General features: G+C 41.3%; 1 protein-coding gene across 1 annotated transcript in view; it reads left to right on the forward strand.

Annotated features, from left to right (window-relative positions):
• The first annotated feature begins 974 nt into the window (after window positions 1–974).
• Window positions 975–18,362, forward strand: part of FAM129A (family with sequence similarity 129 member A) — a 66,422-nt gene continuing 49,034 nt past the window's right edge. Inside the window, exons 1-2 of the mRNA XM_019471138.1 lie at window positions 975–1,042; window positions 5,500–5,636. Of these exons, the coding sequence (XP_019326683.1) occupies window positions 975–1,042; window positions 5,500–5,636 (205 nt within the window). The remainder of the gene's footprint in view (window positions 1,043–5,499; window positions 5,637–18,362) is intronic.

The following is an 18,362-nucleotide window of genomic DNA, read 5'->3' on the forward strand; positions in this document are numbered from 1 at the left end:
GGGAAGGGAGTTACCTGCTTTTTGTCAGTAGAACTGTCAATCCATAGTGCTTGAATGGGACAGCACTGGTGAGGGAGGTCGTGAGACAGCAGGCTTGAGGATGCTGCCTCGCACATCTTATACAGAGACTGCAGCCAGCAACATTCTCCAAACTTTGCGCGTTTTGGGATGATCCATCATACTGGCCCAAATATCAGTAGACTCAAGACAGGAAATCCTGAGTATTGCTTCAAGTGAGAGTTTGGTCTAGATCATCTCTAGTGCTCCCTCCCAACCAGTGTTTCGGTAAACAAATTTGTACTTGCAGTTTATGCATCCTGGTTTTGGCACTAGATTTTTGCATCTCCCTTAGCATAGTTTGGCAATGACTCATGCCCCCCCTCTCCTTGCCTTTGCAGCAGAAGCTTGCTGTCATTAAACACTGGCATCCTTTGAGTTAGTTCCTGCCATGCTAACCTCAACCTGCAGCAGAGAAAATTATTTGGGTGGCATGTCAGCTCTGCAGCCTTCTGAGCTGCTCCCTGCAAGGGGGAGGTTAGCCAAAATTGCTTGGGGCAGAGTTAAACATGACTGCTTGAATGTGTAGCAGCATTGCTGCGTGATTGTTGTCATGATGGTGTAATTTAATTTCTTGTTGCCATAATGATAATTTAATTTGTCTGAAGCTGTGTCCCTGTGTTGCAAAGCCTTGTAGTTTATTTAGACAACATTTAAGCTAAAACACAATATAACGAATGGAAATGAGGGATTGAGGGCTAAAGGGGTGGATGGAGTTTTCAGAAATAAACTGGTACGTTTTCTTTATCAACATATGTACAAATCTACAGGTTTTCCAATTTCCAAAAGTCTGTTTGCTCACATTGTTTGAGGGATGAGAGGAGAACAAAACAAGGACAAAAATTATGTGATATGCAAAATTACGTAAAAAATATGTAAACACATACCTGTAGGTGTCTATATAAACCAGCGCGAACATGGCCCTCAGCACGGGCACCCCCAGGTGGAGCCTGGGAGACGCTTTGCTCTGTGCGGTTCCCCGCGGGTAAATAAGCGCGAGCCTTATCAGACCAGTCAGAGAAATGAATCCTGGAGAAAATCATGAACGCATCCTATGCGGAGTCTCAGTTACTGAGTGCAAAGGCTGTGATTTCCACCTAAACCTACTTCAACTTCTGTGCTCTTAAGGAAGAAGTGATAGTATTGAACCAGCCAAATTGCAAATCGTTGAGAGCTATGTATACTTGTACGTGGGGCAATATCTTGAGCCATACCTGAAAGTCAGCTAGTATAGTTATTGACATGGTAATGTGCATTTCCTGCAGCAAATAATGCCTAAGAAGAGAATATATGATGCCAATGTGTAATTTTTCAAGTGGTCTTTGCAGTACAATACACGTGAGGCTGTGTTTGAAATTGCAAGGGCAGGGATCATCCTTGTAAAGTTTGAATCAGGGACAGGTACTTCACAAGCTGCCTAAAGACTTATTTGGGGATGGCAGTGTTTTGCAAAACAATTTTTATACTCAAAAAACCTCTGCATTAAGAATCTGTGTATATATATAGCATGAAGTTACATTTTGTAAGCCATCACAAAATCTTTTGTCTTTTTCAAGTAGAAATTAATGAAAATTGATAATCATCATGGGATGAAATTGTGAATAAAAAGTCAAGACTCGATTTTCCTTACTCCTACCTGAAGGAAATTAATGTCATAGGAAAGTAATAGAAAAATGAGAGTCAGCAGGGACTCCGAGCGCTGGGAACAGCTTTTGTCCGCTGGGAGAAGAATGGATGAGGGGTGGAGGTTATTTAGGGGAGAGTAGGAGGCCATGCAGTGCCAGCAAGGAGGAGTAGGGCAGAAAGCCAGACCACATGCACTGCAGTGTTACTAGTCTTGAAACCTTAGCAGTTTCAAAGGTGTCTTCTGTACTGTGTAGCACAAGCTTGTTTTTCTAACCATACCTATGGAAAAATATTTTTTTCCATTTATTTAAGATCCTTAAGATATTTTTAATATGCACACATTATAAGCAGTAAAATTATTTAAAGCCCCCTGAAATGAAAAGAAATTTTTATAGTAATTCCTCTAGGTTTTGGACTGAGCCCTTAAAAAAGTAAGAAAGACTTGTGGAGGAGATAATCCTTCTTCGCAGGGTTTTGGTGGGACTACATGGGGATTATTCAGGATGCGAGTGAAATAGATGGAGTTTAAAAAATGACAGTAATAATTAGGAGACTGGGAGTTGGTCGTGTGAAAAGAGTTTATTAAAAAAATTCATGCTTTCAGTTTGATGAGGCATGGGCTAAACTTGTGATGGGAGGTGTTCGTTGCGTGATTTGTCTAATGATATTTAATGAGTGTTACACCCAACAGGGAACAGTATAGGCCGGTAGTGGGGAGTTATGGACTCGGGGTGCGATCATGAAATTGGGGAAAAAGGTGAAAGTGCCTGTTAAAACAACTTAGTAGTATGCCCTGAGAGACTGTGCCAGAGGTTTCAAGATTGCTGATAGAAAGTTTTTGCTTTGGGTCCCTAGTATTAGACAAGAAACAATCAAGGAAGCAGATCTCACAGCGGGGAGAAGGGAGAAATGGCCCTGGGGGTCTTAATGATTTTCCATTTCTGTAATCTCAGCAGCAGCAGTAGTAGGGGACCAAGCTCTGTTCTGTCACGTATGGTCTGTTGGGACCAATTTTTTTTAAATTGGGAGAGGTGGAGAGATTTCAAGCACCCAACGCTGGTAATTTCACCAGCCATGAGCAGGGATGCTGGAGGATGGAAGAATAACTTGGAATTAATTGTGGAAAAGTTGGCCTTTTTTGGACAGGCACTCAGACTGGATATTGGATTTTCTGCTTTAAACTGTCGCGTAATCCTTCTGGTTTTAATTTGGTGTACGACTGCAAGTATAACAGAGTTTTGTAAAAAATCTGGCTGCATTTACTGCCTTTTCTCTCGGCCTGTTATAAGCTACGTCTTGCCGTGTTTTGGAAATCCTCTCTCTTTCGTTTTCCGCAGGTGAGCGTCACTGTAGCATCATACAGAGCAGGAGTGTGGTGTCTCTCTGGACTTACCAGCATCTACTTCGTAGCTCTTAGAGGGTGCTTTTCATTTTCACGTTCTGAGGTTTATGGTAAAAGCTGATATGATTTTTCTGCAATTCCCAAAATCTAGGGAAGAGGCAGAGTAATATTTTCTTTTACAAACACATATTGAATCCAGAATTCATGATTGCGGGTTAGCACTTAACAAGTAGTATCTAGTCCAATCCAAATAGGCATAAATACCCATGGAATGAAAAAATGAAGTGAAATGGGTAGGAAATTCAAATTTCAATATGGATATGAGTTTCTGTTCTTCATTATATCCACCTTGCTAAGTGTCCAAGTTCTTGAAGACCTGAAGAAATGTGATTTTGAAGAAAAATCCTTTTGGCTTTACTTGCTTTCTAGGAAGCATTAGTCCTCAGAGAGGTTGTTGCCGTTGGAGTCAGTGGCAGATTTTCATCCCGTAGTTTTAATAAATAGTGCCTGTCTGTGTTGGAACGGAGAAGCAGCTTCTCTGTGGTTCTTACATTCTTTAATTCAGGGGGCCAGGCGCTTTATTTTAGCTTTAGACTGAAGGCAAGCAAAAGGTGTCCAGGGACATGATTGATGGGAAAGGTATTTGCCACCCAACTTGAAGAGAGTTTACTGTACTTGGTAACTTCCAGATTTCAGCTTTGGGAGAATAAGGCAGGAGATACCTTCTCTAGTCAGTTTCCATTGCTCATGTAGTCCCATTTATTAACTTCTTTCAAAAGTACTGCTAGCAATTTTGGAAGTTTACAGTCATGTTGTCTTGCAACAGGCATGGTCAACAATTTCCCTAATCAAAGCGGGAGGTAAGATTTTATTCTTCAGTTTGTCAGTACAAGGATTGTCCCTGATCGCATCCTATTTACCTTCTGTAAATAACTTGAGGTTTTCATAAACCCAGAAGTCTCAGTTATCCCTTTTGTGGCATGGCTCCTTTTTCTGCCAAGGCAGCTGGGAAGCCAGGTTAGGCTCCTTGCCCGTTCAGCAGGATCATCTCAAGCTCCCTTACACCAAAGCAAACTGTATTGCTTGCACAGGAACTAACCTTAAAGATGATAATGCTTGCTACAGAGCCTGGGTTTCAAAACTGAAAGGTGGTTTCTTTCTGGGAAAGAAGGTCTTTTTCGGGTAGTATGAGTGAAGGGAAACTGTCGGGTGGTGGGGGAAGGCACGTGGCATTTTTCATGCTTTTCTGCTGTCTGTGTAGAAGAAACTACGTACAATGTTGAATGAAGCACGGGTGTCAACAGAAAGAGCTTCTTCTCAATAGAAAAAGTGAGAAATATGCTCACATTTGCCAAAAAACCTGTAATTGAGAGGCACGCTGTAAGTGTGGAGTCTGCTGCTCTTTTGTACTTGATATTTTCCGAAATCTTGAAGATTGGAGGTTCTTTAATTAGTGCAGCTTGGCCACAAATTATAAGACAGTCTTTGCATCTGATAGAAATTTTATTGATATTAAGGGGAGAAAAAGCAAGCTCTGAGATGATTAAAGGAGCTTTGTTGTTGATGCCTTTGGGCAGTAGCAGCTGAAAAGCCAGTGTCTAGATCAGGAAGGATGATATTCATAAGCAATGTGGTCATGGCTGCTTTTAAAGTACAGCAGCATTTCTTTCTACAGCTTTTTCCTTTGCATATAATAAACATGCTGTTCTCTTCACACTTAAAGAACAATTTAAAATGTCTTCAAGTTTTTGAACATGCATGCAAGCATTTTAGTTGCTTTTGCAGTTAAAGGACAGTGATGAAATGAGGCCAACTCTTACATAAAAACAAGATTAAAGCTTGTGGAAATGGCTCAGACTTGTGTGAAGAAATGGTTTGCCTGTTTGGGTTTTCTAAAAACTTTATCCTGCATTTTTTTATTAGTCTTACATATAAAAAAAAATTTTGGTGCTGATACTAAAGCTTAACTTGATAGGCATAACCTAAGATTTTGATGAATTAGTTTCTCCATTTGTTTAATTAAGTGTTAATTTTTGAAATCATAAGCTTTTAATCTTCATGCTTCTATGATAAGATATTAGTTAATACCTCAGACATGAACAGTTGCTCTTACACTTTGGATAGTACTAAAGCTTTAAGCCTATATATTAGGCCATTGTAGTGCTACCAAAGCTATTATTTAGTTATTGCATATTTTTTTAAAAAACTAGGTAGTTGTCTTAGCTAGCAATATCAGGAAGTAGAAAACAAAAGTGAGGCTGACTCTTGGGTTCTTCTGGTTAGATGATTAAAAAGTTAAAAGCAGTATAGTTTTCAAAAATATGTAGATTATTTTTGTATGGTTGAAATTTGTCTAGGAAATAAGTGAAATAAAGAATAGGATAGTTAATTTATTTTCTAAATAAATTTTCTAATCCAAAAATAGTTATTAATAGTAACTTTTTGATGTTGTTTGTGATGATCTGGATTCTAAGCCTGTTCTTCGGCCTTGCCCTGAGCAGCGTGGTTCCTAAGGAGTACGCAGATGCTACGGAGGCTTTTGTTGTGGACGACATGTTCAGTGTTTTCGTGCAATCCCTGTTCAGTGCCAGACCAGCCAAGCGTCTCTCAGGTATTTTTCTGCTGAAGGTGTAGCAGGTCCGATATGAATAGGGGGAGGCGCCACGTCAGCCATCAGAGCGTGACCGTGGTGGTTGGTAGATGTTTGCTGTTGGCTGTTGCAGGTGCGTGGTCACGCTCCAGGATCTCAGAGGGGAGGGTGCTGTGCCAACCCATTAGTTAGGAGCAGCATGCCCTCCTTCGGGACTGCCTCAAACCATGCCTGGCACCACGCTGCTCAACGGGCTGGGGTAGCTGCAGTGATGGGCTTCAGCAATGCAATAACTCCAGGATGGAAAATAGCAGCAGAGGTTTCTGGCTTGCTACCTGCTTTGCTTTACATATCTTCCCAGGAGCGAGCCATGATCCATCCTTCAGAATAAATTCTGCTTTTGAGATTCATGCAAAGTGAGCATGTCAGCTGATCTTCAGGTTGTTTTTTCTACGTGTCATTGCTTAAACAGTGAACGTGGTGCATCCTCTCCATTATGGTTTCTGGCTAGGCGGCATGCCAAGAAAAGCCAGCCACATCAGTGCCTGGCCCGTTTTTGGACTCTCCACTGACAACACCAGCAGCGGTGATGCCTTTTCAAATGATAGTGGACTTGTAAGGAGATCATTGGTAACAGTGTAAGACAATCAGTTCATAGCTCCCCAAAAATGCTGCTGTTTTTTCCAGGTTCATTCTGTATTGTGCTTCTAAGGTCAATGCACGTTTTGACCGCGGCTGTCATACATTGCAACAGGCAACTTGCAGAAAAGGTCATCTATGCCTAAATTGCACGTTAGTTGTTGTGTGGGGGACGTGTTGGTCCTCACAAAGAGTGTTCGTGGTACAAACAGCATAAGGCAATCCTTGTTCCTGGTTGTTTACTGTTTAAGCAGGGAAAACACACAAAGCTAAAGCAGAGGTCCAGAGAAACGAGGGCGTGGGACTGGGGATTGCCAAGACTAGGAGAAGCACCCTGTGCCAATCCCCAGTGCAGGGTCAGGCCTCTGCAACAGTTCCAGCTGCACCGTGCTGATGTGTCCCAGCCAGGCAGATTTAACGGCTATGATACGTGCTAGGGACCAGCTGGACCTTTAAGCACTCGTGATCGCTAAATACTTTCACAGCCAACCTTAGGAGAAAAATGTCTACAGCTTCTTTATATTATAAAAACATCTGGGATTTCCCACGAAGGTTTATGTTCCCCAGGTCAAGGTAGCCACAGGTTTTGCGGAGCTCGAAAGCCAGCTCTGTCCATGCATACCGTTTCTAAAGATCCCCTGCTTGCTGCCTGGGATGGCTCATTCGCTGGAGTAATGCCTTCCTTGATTTACTACTGGTTTTTAGTTCTGTGTGCTTGGGATCCCAGCTAAAAAAATTGTCTTCGTGTGCCATATCTGGAAACTTGCTGCCTGCCAAGGAGCTTTTCCTTACTCTTTTCAGAGATATACAGGCACCATTGCTTCAAATTTACAAAAGATGCCACCACTGTCCCACCACTCAGTGTCCAGCTCACTCATCCCTGTCCTATTAGCTAGCACTCTTCCACAGCCCCTCTCATCTGTTATCTTAGGAAGCAATTTTTAAAGCTTTATGTGATATTTTCCTTCCTCTGCATGAAACCACAGTTGCTATTTGTGCTGATTCTCTGCAGAGCTTTGTCGTGATGTTGATAACTGAAGACCTGATTCTTGAAGCAGCACTGGGGATGTTAAATATCTTCAGTGAACGTTGTCTGAAGACCGACTTGCTTTTATTGAATGTGATACGGAGGATCCTTGCATATTTTCACTTGATATTCCACATACTGTAGCGGTCACACTGGAGGAAAGGCAAGCTTTCATCATCCGCAGGCAAAGATTTAATGGCAGGGTCTATGCAAAGGAGAAAGAAAAAAAAAAAAGGCTTTTTTGCTCTTAGGGGTATTCTGTAAAATAATATAATTGCCTGTAATTTAGTCTGCCAGACACTTTCCACTGTTTTCAGTTGCAAATGAGGCTTTGCCAGTCTTCAGCTGTTCAGATTGAAGTTTCCAGGCTGAGTGTCTGCCTCAAATTGCATTTTTGAGAAAACTGCAGCTAAAATGGATGAGCGCTTTTTTTTTCTTTTTTGAGAATTAAGCAAAAGAAAACATGTTTTTCCTCTTTTTGGATGTTCTGTTGAGCAGCTCAGGTGTACTCTGCAAGAGGAGGGAAGGGGTTGGGGGCCATAGAGCTGGAATAAGGGAAACCAGAGGTGAGTGGGAAGGGTTTCTAACCGCTGCCAGTGTTTACCTGCTGAACTAAACCCCGTTGTTTCCACGTTTGCCCTCTGTGCAGTCTAGCAAATAACTGTGAAACCCACAGCTACCAGCAGCTGTTCACCCCTGTAGACGAAGGCAATGCCACAAAACAAACACAACTTTCTACCATATAAGCTTACTGTGTTAGCTGAAAAGGTCCGCAGATCTGAAGCCCTGAACTCACTGCTGATGCTTGAGGGAGACCAGGGTGCAAAGGCAGCTTTTTGGTATATTTTTCTATTGGCTTCATTCATTAGGAAGCCCCAGATTTGTTGTTTGGGGTTTTTTTTCCCTTCTGAGATTTCCTGTACACCTGCCAAGATACAAAGTGCCGTGCAGACATCAATCACTGATCTTCCCACTGAGATACTGTGATGGGTGGCAGTATTTTATTTCACATATGAGGAGTTATGGCTATTCATTTGGGGTTTGACAAACCTAGTGCTTAATTTTTCAGGGAATTGGCCATTTTAATGTTCTCCCCAGATTTCCAGCCAGGCTCCAGCTGTGCTCAGTTGTGACTGCAGGCACTCAGCACTTCTGTAAATCAGAAAAAGAAGGCGATAGGAGCTATCTGGGAGCTTCTCCCATAAGAGGCATAAGTTTTGTCCAGCTTTACATTTTGTAGCAGACACAGATACAGGATCTAGTTCTTCAGGGTGGCATTTACCTGCCTTAAATATAAATCAAGTCCCTGCTGTTTCCAGCTCACCACACCACAGACTTTCAGAGCTTCACAATAAATGGGGTAGGTACCATACTGGGTTGATTAGAAGACCGTATTTTTAGATGTGATTGTAAAGAAAGGTAGCTTTAACTCCTGCTGCTTGTGCTCCATTGGTCTTTGCTCTCAGCCTGGGAAGCAGCAGCAACACTGTTAACACAAGGAGTGTTTGAGGCTGGTGACGGTTTGTGGGCATGGCTGGAGGGAGGTATCCAGATGTCAGGATTGCATTTGTGTCTGCAAGGAGCAGCCCCAAAATCATCCAGATTGTCAGCTGATCTAAGTTGATGGTGGTTTTTATGGTGCTTTTGGAGGAGAAAAGATCATAGAGTCATAGAATGGTTTGGGTTGGAAGGGACCTTCAAAGATCATCTAGTTCCAAACCCCCTGCCGTAGGCAGGGACATCTTTCACTAGATCAGGTTGCTCAAAGCCCCATCCAACCTGAGCTTGAACACTTGTGATGATGGGGCATCCACGACTTCTCTGGCCAACCTGTTCCAGTGTCCCACCACCCTTTAAAAGTGTTTCAAATGCACATAGAAAAGGGTACTGTCTGAATTAAAGATACAGAGGAGACGTGAGTTCTTGATTTTCATGTGCTTTTAAAATGTAATCATGGCTGTTTAGTTATTTGTTAGTGTTTTTATCAAGCTTGATAATTTGCAATGGGCTTTCCAGCTATGGCCAAGAAACAGGGAATCAGCTGGAGTTTCCTTTACCCCTCTTGTGGCCCACAGTGAAGACCCTCATTTGCAGAAGGCAAAATGATCATATAATGAAATTGTGCTAAGAGCGCAGCTCTGATACGCTGCCATATTTTTAACAGAGAAGGAAGGGCTTAGACTGAGACTATGCCATTTCCTACAGTGATGTTGAAAAAATTATTCCAAACCCAAACACTGACCAAAAACCAAAAGGAAAGTAGTAAACGTCAGCAAGCATGTTGAAGGCATGTCCACCTCCCGTGCAGGTTGGAATTAGCAGATCAGGTGTGTGTGGAGGAAGGGGTGACGCACTGAAATGAAGCTGTAAACCCTTGGAAAAACCTATATGCAAAAGTAACACAGCTGCTGGATTGTTCGTGGGGAGTTGTGTTTTACACAACCCACAAAAGAAACCAGTCTCTGGCATTTCATGGATCAGACCTTCAATGCATTGCTCGGTGTTAAAATGTACCAAAGCGAGTGGTAGGTGGGTGCACACCTACCTAGTGTAGTTTCCTATACCTTGTACAGGAGGCTTGCCAGACGGGAGCCAAAGGTTGTTCCAGCATCTTTTGGTTTAAAAAAAGATAAACAGTCAGAAATCCTGTGAAACAAACCTATATGTGCTGCACAGGAGGGTTTAATCCAGGGAAATCAACCCCATTAATGCAAGTGTGCACTCTGTGAAGGAGGGACGTATATCTATTTAAATATGAAGCATAATAAATCATCTGTTTACCTCAAAAATCTGACATTTTCTATCCAAAGCAGGATGGCAAGCTATGTTAGCCTCCTTGTCCATTTATTCCGCTTGCGGTATAAATCAAACATTACAATTTGGAGAGAGGTCTTGAGCAGACTGGTGAAAGGCCACAGGACAGGCATCGCTCCCAGTTTCATGAGCGTTATTTAAGTCTGACCTGTATGTGAAAGGTATTTGAAGCCCATGCCAAAGTCGTGATTCAGCCATCACAATGCATTTAATAGAAGAAATTGATCTCTAGGGAGTTCAAAAACTTTTTGAACTATAGAAGCAAATCATGTGCTAAGTAGAAAATGATGTTAATAGCTGCTTCCATCAGCCTGTTGATCAAAACCAACAGACTGAAGGAATGGGGAAGGATGTCGGTGTCCATGTGAACTGATGCAGGATTTGAGCACCTCTCTCTTCAGATGTTAAAATCAAGGCAACTTGAAAACTTGAATCCTAATTTAACCTTACTTCTAGATGCATGATACTTCACCAGTCTGCTACATTAGCCACACTGCATTTTTTGGGCCAGTATTCGGGTTTGCCTCCTGCTTCTCTCATTCCTTTTGAGATAAGTATTTTAATTATGCGGCGGATGCTTTCCTTAGGGAATGGCTGCAGCGTGCTTGCTTGGTTTCATGGTATGTAATTGCTGTGCTACTGGAGGGACCGTGGGTATTGCATTAGCACAGCAGTTCCTTTGCCAGTTCAATTGTCCTCATTATGGGGTTTCCTCAGAAGCTGCAGAAGAAATGCCTCCATGTTGTTGTATGTAGTTCACCGTTCTCTGCCAGAGCTTCAATCCCTTCCTCCCACTCTTGAGTTCAATGGCTTTTTAGCTGAGAGCAGGTGGGCCCAGCAGCAAGCTGCTTTCAAACAACGTCCCACCAAACCCAAGGGAAGCAGTGGGGAGGAAGAGTGCCTGGAATAAAATTGAGGCTGTATTTGCTGTGAAACACACCTGAGATCTGTGACAAAAGAAGCTTCTGTAGAAGACTTCGGAGATTGAGCATTTGGGGCTTGATGTGTTCGTGATAATCCCATGGGAGCTGTGGCCAAGTAGTGGTGACAAATCATAAACTGAAGCAGCCCAGAGAGAAGCAGCACTGGGATTTATTGGAGGAAGAAATTGTGTTCAAAGTGAATGAAGAAGAAAGGCCCCCATCTGAATTTATCACCAACTTCCCTTATGCATGGAAAAAACATGAAGCTGCTCAGCACATCTTGTACCAGAATGGGGATGTCTAAAGCTGGTACCACACTGAGATACAAGGGAGTTACCAATGTAAACAAACATACAAAAACAATGTGTTGGTAAGAGTATAAAATACTGCGTGGTAATTTTGAGCAAGAGCTTGTGGTTTGTTAGTTATTAATCTTGCTACATGGTTTTTCTTTAGCGTGCCTTAAATATTTAGGCAGCAGGAAGCGTGGTCAACTGAAAAGTTGCTGTGCTCTTTCCGTTACACTTGGCATTGGCAGGTGTTATTTTGTGAGTATAAACTGAAATCAGACTTGCCTTGGAGGGTGCTGTGACAGCCAGGGTGTTGGGGCTGAACAGTGTAGGTGAACACTGGCTGGGTTTTTATTGTCTGCAAAAGAGCAATTTTTAAAAATAAAATCCAGCCCCTCTGATAGTGGCGGGGGGGGGGGGTGTGCTCTTGGAAAGGACACATGAGAAAGGACACGATTTTCTGAGAGACTGAACCAAAAATAAATTTAAAGCTGAATTTGAAGATGCTATACAAAACGTCAGGTTGAGTTTCTGTGACCGTTACACATACTTAGCGTAGGCTGAACCGATGCCAGAGATGTGAGTGTGCGCAGCCTTAGGAGGATGTGAAAGCCATATTTCAGATGGGGCCCATCTCTCTATTCATAGTTTTAACTTCTTTTGGATGATGGGAATGGAGACATCTGTAAAAAGTAATAAGTCTCCTTTCCTTCCAGAATAAGGCTATGAGTTTTCCAGCTGTTGGCTAAGACAGGTTTTCCTGTTGAAATAGCTTTTGTCTGATGTAAGTCTAAAACAATATGGTTATGGTAACTGAAAATATTTCTTTGTCGATTCTGTCCCCTGTTAGTTTTAGTTGTAAGTCTGAGTATTTCTATTCATTGTTGCTTCTCGTAGCAGCTGTTTGATTTTTAAAACCTTATGGAGTCTTCCAGTGAAGTGCACGCTGCTGATAAAATGCAGTATTGCTTATATTCTGTATTTTCTTTACCATATTGTGTGGCTAATTTTCTTTTATCTTCATAGTGGATTCTCATGATTACAGAACACGCTCTTGCTTTCCTTCAGAAGTCCTGTCATCTTGAATAATGCAAAAACAAGCCCATAACATTGATTCATGTGGTTCTTGGTTGCAACCACAATAACATGGACTGTGCCATATATTTGTCAGCTGACGCCATTCTATATTCATAAAACATGCCTTGGGATCTTTTTTTAGAACTGTAGAGTTTAAAGATTAGCTTATTAGGCATCTCTCTGATGTGTAATTATTCCAGACTGCATAATATGTTAACCAGAAGATAGGCAATTTATATACAGTAGACAAGCAAAGAAGAGTGTATGTTTAAAAAATGAGTTTTCCAGAGGAGTTTTGCAATAAAGGTAGTTCCAATGCATTTAAAAGACATTTTATTTTATTTTATTTTATTTTATTTTATTTTATTTTATTTTATCTTATTAACTTTTATTTTATTTTATTTTATTTTATTTTATTTTATTTTATTTTATTTTATTTTATGTAACTTAAAAAAAGTGTGCTGGCTAGTGAAGCAGTTTTATTTTTGTATTTTATGTGTTTCTTTACTATAATTCTATGTTTTCTTTCAATTTCAAGATACAGTATTTTACAAATTAGAGGAACCCTAGGAAATTAAGAGTTTAAAAAGCACGCTAGGGTATCTGCTCAATCTTGAAGCCAGGGCTGCATTATCTCTTCCGACTTTCTTTGTATTGCTCTGTACTAGTCATTCTTGAATGAGGTAAGATCTGATGCTTTCATTTTTTTCTTGCAGAAGGTTCTTCTGAAGCACACTAAGCAGATATTTTTAATACATCCAAGCAAAAATTGTAATTTTTAGAACTTCAGTTGGCATTTAGACTTTCAGCTTAGCTTTAGAGGTGCTGAGCACCCACCTCGAGCTGGTGGGTTGGTATCCAGCAGTTCTGGAAACATGAGAAGTTGTCTCATAGCAGTGGCAGCAAAAGTAATTTTCAAAAATGCCTTTGAATCTTCAGCCATGTATACTGTCCTCTTAGTGACGGAGGTACTTCTAAAAGTGAAATAATTACAATGCAAGGACCTGACCTCGTTACTGATTCATAAGAGGTTGTAAGAAGACTGTCATCTACTCGACTATGGTTTTTGTGGCTGTTAGCTAAGGCACATGTCCCTCAGAGGGACATGCCTGCAAGCAAAATTGGAAACCAGTATGTTAAATCTGAGGCCTGTGTTTTGTTGTCCTGACCTCTGAATTTCTGAAACATGCAAAAAAAAGTCGTGACTCAACTTAAACCCAAACTTTTGGAGTCAGAAGATTCAACCTGACTGGCTTGTTTTCGAAGGTTTGGTGCATCTTTGCTAGTCAAGCTCGGGTGTAAAGCAGAGACCATAAGATGCACTTTTTCAACACTGTCTCTCCTAGTCGCCGTGGTTTTGCATTGGAAATTATAAAGAATCCATGAATCATGTTGGCAGTTTTTGTGAATACAGTTTTCCAAAATTCCTGGCCTGTTCTTTTTCAATCATCCTTTTCACTGATCTGCTTTTTAGTTAACCAAAAGCCTGCCTGTTTGTATGAAGCTGCTGGTTTTATGCAAAACCTATGGTGAAACCGTTGGTGAAATAATTGCTCAGTGATGCTTGAAGGGGTAAATAGTGAAGAAGTAATGTCCAAGGGTACGAAGAAGTTTTGCTACTACATGAGTAGCATCTCATCAGAAGAGATGATTGCACTGTATAGTAAAGAAATTAAGAGGTCTTTAGGAGTAATGATAAGGGATAGAAAAGTCTCTGAAAGGGTATTGTGGATTCGAGAGCTCTTGGGGTTGTTTTGAAGCCACACTGGATGCTGTTAGGGAAAATACTTCGTAGAAATTCAGTGCTCATCCTGCACTTCATCAGGCTGGTGAATTCCATCAGCCTAAATGAAGATAGAAAATGGATTTATGTGGCATTCCCTGCATTTGTTTCTCACAAAGACACAGGCTAACTTTAAGCCACCATCAAAGAATGCAAACATGGCTTGAAATTTGGTTGTAGTCAGTAAAAGCAGGCAGCCTTTGGAGGAATTCAGATTTGGATGACATTCAAAATGAGCATTACTCTGTTAGAGGCAGTTTGTGGATATTGGATGCTTACATGGGCTCATGGCAAATTTTTGCAGAGCAGCCCTGCAGAGGCTGAAGCAAAAACTAGACCATCTCATACGCTCTCCTTTATCTTCTGCAATCAGTTAACTGAGGAGTTTGGGGAAAGACAAAGGAAAATACATTGTATAATATTGAAATTTCAAAGCAACACCACATAATCATAGTTGTTTATTATTATCCAAAATCTGCTCTTTCTTATGAAGACCTGCGCTAACACAAACATTTTGTGACCCCTTTTGCCACAGAGGGGTGCCTTTAGCATCCTTCTCCCCAGTTGTGAGTCTGTAAATGAGGCTGCTGCCTGGCTGCCTCCACGATGAAATGAACTGTGACAGTGTGCTTAAAGTGCAATTGAGTAGATAGGAGCTAAATATGTTTAAAGTAGCACTACTTTAAAATGATTACTTCTGCATTCAGAAAATTAAAATGTAATCTGATATACATAAATTTGCCAGATAAAAGGCTTATCACACAAAAGCTATTTTCTTTTATTCTTATCAGCTCTTGCATGTTGCATTCTTAGGGTTGGTTTTTTTCTTAGTCCCCTAAATAAAACATTTTACAAAATACAGAAAGATGAAGAATTTAAGTTTTGATACGGACAAACAAAACAGAGGACCATATTCTTCTCCAAAAAGAGAGGAATTATCAGCATCCACACTGATAGGAGCTCAGATTGGATTGATGGGGAGAACTTTATGGAGACCAATGATGGAAGAACTGAGACTTACAAAACTGGAGCTCCATAATTGATCATACAAAGGCAAGAACGATGAAAGCAAACTGTTAAGTGCACTAATTGAGGTATTGCCACCATAGATATAAAACCAGGCCTTGAACATGTTCCGGTTACACGTTGCCACAAGTTGTGGTGTACAAGCAAGTACTTTTGGTGCGTCTGTACATGGAGGTCCTGCTGAAGACCTCAAGGGGCGCAGGGTTACTGTGAACCGGCAGGAGAGCTCTCACCAAACTGTTTCCAAATAAATTCTTGGGAACAAATTTCCTTTTCTTAATAATAAGTTGTCCGGCTGTTTTTCCAAGCCCAGAAGCTCACATGGTCCTCCTGTACAAACACAGCGCTGGAAGAAGGTGGTTTTGATTTGTTTTTTTCCTTTCAAGTTGTGTTGTGTTGTCACAAGCCCTTCTGAATGTGAAAGATAAATGGAGAGGAAATGAGGCAACTTATCTATTTTTTTCAAAAAGGAAGGAGCATTGAAACATTGAGGCGGAAGAGCTGAGCGGTCGAGGAGACTCAAACACACATTTAGTGAGAGACACAATAGCTGACTGGCGCTTCTTCCCGGGAAGTCTTCTTAGAAATGGAAAAAACAAACACCAGCACTAACCCTATTGTCTTCTTAGTGATGCTTTCATGAGCGCTTGAGGAACTGAAACTTGTCCAGGCGGAAGAAGAATAATGTGCAACACTTGGCGGATTGTCAAGTGGCTGGACTGTAACCTCTCTGAGCTTGATTCCACCATATATAAGTGGGCTTTAGTGAAACCAGCTCCATGGAGGAAACACGACTTTGAGGCTCCACCTGTGGAGTTGTGTGCCACCACCTTCCCGTCACAGCAAGCAACACTGTAGCTGCGCCTGTCTGGGAGTCGCAGTCAAACACTCAGTGGGGCTCTGGCGTTTCTCTGAATTATGGCTAAAAATAGAAGTCTAAAAAAGAAAATAAATACTTTTCAACAGTTTGCTGGGACAAAGAGTAATTAGACTTTAAACCCCAGCGTTTGTGCAGGAGTGACTATAAGATAAAGGTCTTGCTTTGTATGTGTCCTCTGTTACATTTACATCAAATTCTTTCCGAACACAGTTCTTCTTTTTCCTTTTTTTTCCTTAAGTTCCCCTAACCTATGGCCTTGTGACCTGGGAGCATTTCTTCTACCTCTGGTGATCTAGATTGCTGGCACTGGCTGGTTGTAGGAAGAGCAGACCTGGTGAACGCGAAGGCAGTCCTTCATTTTTGATACTGCTGCAATTGCAGAAAGTTAGGGGTTGTTTTGCTTTTACTTGAACTCTTTTCAGGATAAAATTTACGGAATTAATTCTAATTTGCTAGCAGAAGGTATACTTTTATTATTCAGGTCCCAACTTTAATTCAGAAGAATCAAAGGCATAAACTCTGCCAAGTAAGGAATGATTAATTAAGTTTAATGGGTCCTTTTAGCTTTGCAAAAAAAAACCCAAAAATGTTCAGATCACTTTGTTTCCTTCTTTTACAGTGCTTTGGAAATACTGGGATCTTGAGTATGGCCTTGCTTAACTTTGGATGGGAGAAAAGAGGGAAAAGGAGGCCACTGACGGGTCTCCCATGTTGAGAAGCCCCAGGCAGCCAGAGGGCCATCTTCCGTCTTCTGTTTGTTTGTTCCCCTTTGTTTTCTTTTCACACCCTTTTGCCTCATTTTCTCTGCTTCTGCTCATGGATTGACCCTGGACTAAATTTAGCAGGGGCTTTTGGAGCGGGCACATTGGTTTTGTGAGGGAAGGGAAGACCACCTTCGCTCCATTGCAGCCAATTCTGTTTCCTTTGCACCCATTTCACAGCTGGAGGAGAGCAAAAGGCTGCGTTCTAACCCAAACTGGGACTTTTGGGTAGTAGCAGCTGCTATAGTAGAGTCTGAGTAAAGCATAAGTGAGAAAACCAGACATAGTCATTCAGACCAAGATTGTTTTGAAGGGTGAGAGCAGACTCAGTCGAGGTCTCAGTTTTCAGCTGAGCATCAGTGTGTCTTCCTCCCCTCGTGTCAAAGCAGACACTTCTGTAGCTTTGAAGAACCCCAGATCTGGGCAACTAATGCTCTGGTACCATGGTTATAAGCAGTGTGGTGTTTCTCAACTAACTTGAATTATAAAGCTTATCTGCTGCATCGCAGAGCTGTAGTTTCCCTTCCCCACCTGTAATATCCACAGAAAAAGAGACTGGTTTACACGGGGTTTGGTGCGCAGATTCATGTAATAATTATATGCTTTTTTCCTAGACTCTTAACCTTAATTGATGCTTTTTTGCAGCCATGGGAAGGAACCTCCTTCCCCACAGGATGAGGCGCCAACACTTCCTCCTGTTTCTTCTGCAGAATTAAAAATTCAGTGAACAGTGTGGTTTTGCTGGCTGGGAGATATTATCATCCACAGAGAAGTAGAAAAGGGTTTGTTTGTAAAAGGGGAGACTTATAGTTGCATGAATATAGACTCTGTAATGCTTGGAAGTATTTCTTGCACAGTGTGAATGAAATAATTTTTTAATCCATTTATTTCTAAAGATTTAGAAAACGTGTTTAAGGATATTATCTTATTTTTCTGAATGTGAGAACAGACTATCAGCAAGGAGAATTTGTCTAGTTTGGCTTAGCTAAGGTATAGAAAGATTAACCATATATTAGGAAAAATCATTTAGAAATGCCAGAACTAAGAAACATTTGTCTACTGATTCATTTTCCTAGCTTAAAACCACTAGTCCACACTGGTTGCTGTTCTGCAGCTGCTGGGTGTACATATGGATGGATGATATGATGGAAATATATTTTCAGTATGTTTAATACATATGCAAAACAGGTTACTCAAAGTCATAGTGACTGATTCTGGCTTTACCAGGGCAAGCACGCAGACTGTCTGCTGGGATCATGACATTGCACCCTACCGCATAGTGCTGTGAAACAACATTTTTGTCTTGTAGGTTGTGTCAGCCCTGAACAATTCCTACTGTAGCATCTTTATGGCCAACGCAGTCCATGTGGTGTCAGAAAGTGATCCCACTGTATCACCATGCTTTATAACAACAAAATATATGATATATTAAAGAGATTTTGAAACGATGCCTCACTCAAACTTCTAGGTTTTTTACAGTGGGTCCTCCCATCCTCTCCCCAATACTGTCTTGCTGTGACAACAGTT

This window comes from Aptenodytes forsteri, unplaced genomic scaffold, assembly GCF_000699145.1.
Source record: "Aptenodytes forsteri isolate BGI_AS27 unplaced genomic scaffold, ASM69914v1 Scaffold289, whole genome shotgun sequence".
Lineage (NCBI taxonomy): Eukaryota > Metazoa > Chordata > Aves > Sphenisciformes > Spheniscidae > Aptenodytes > Aptenodytes forsteri.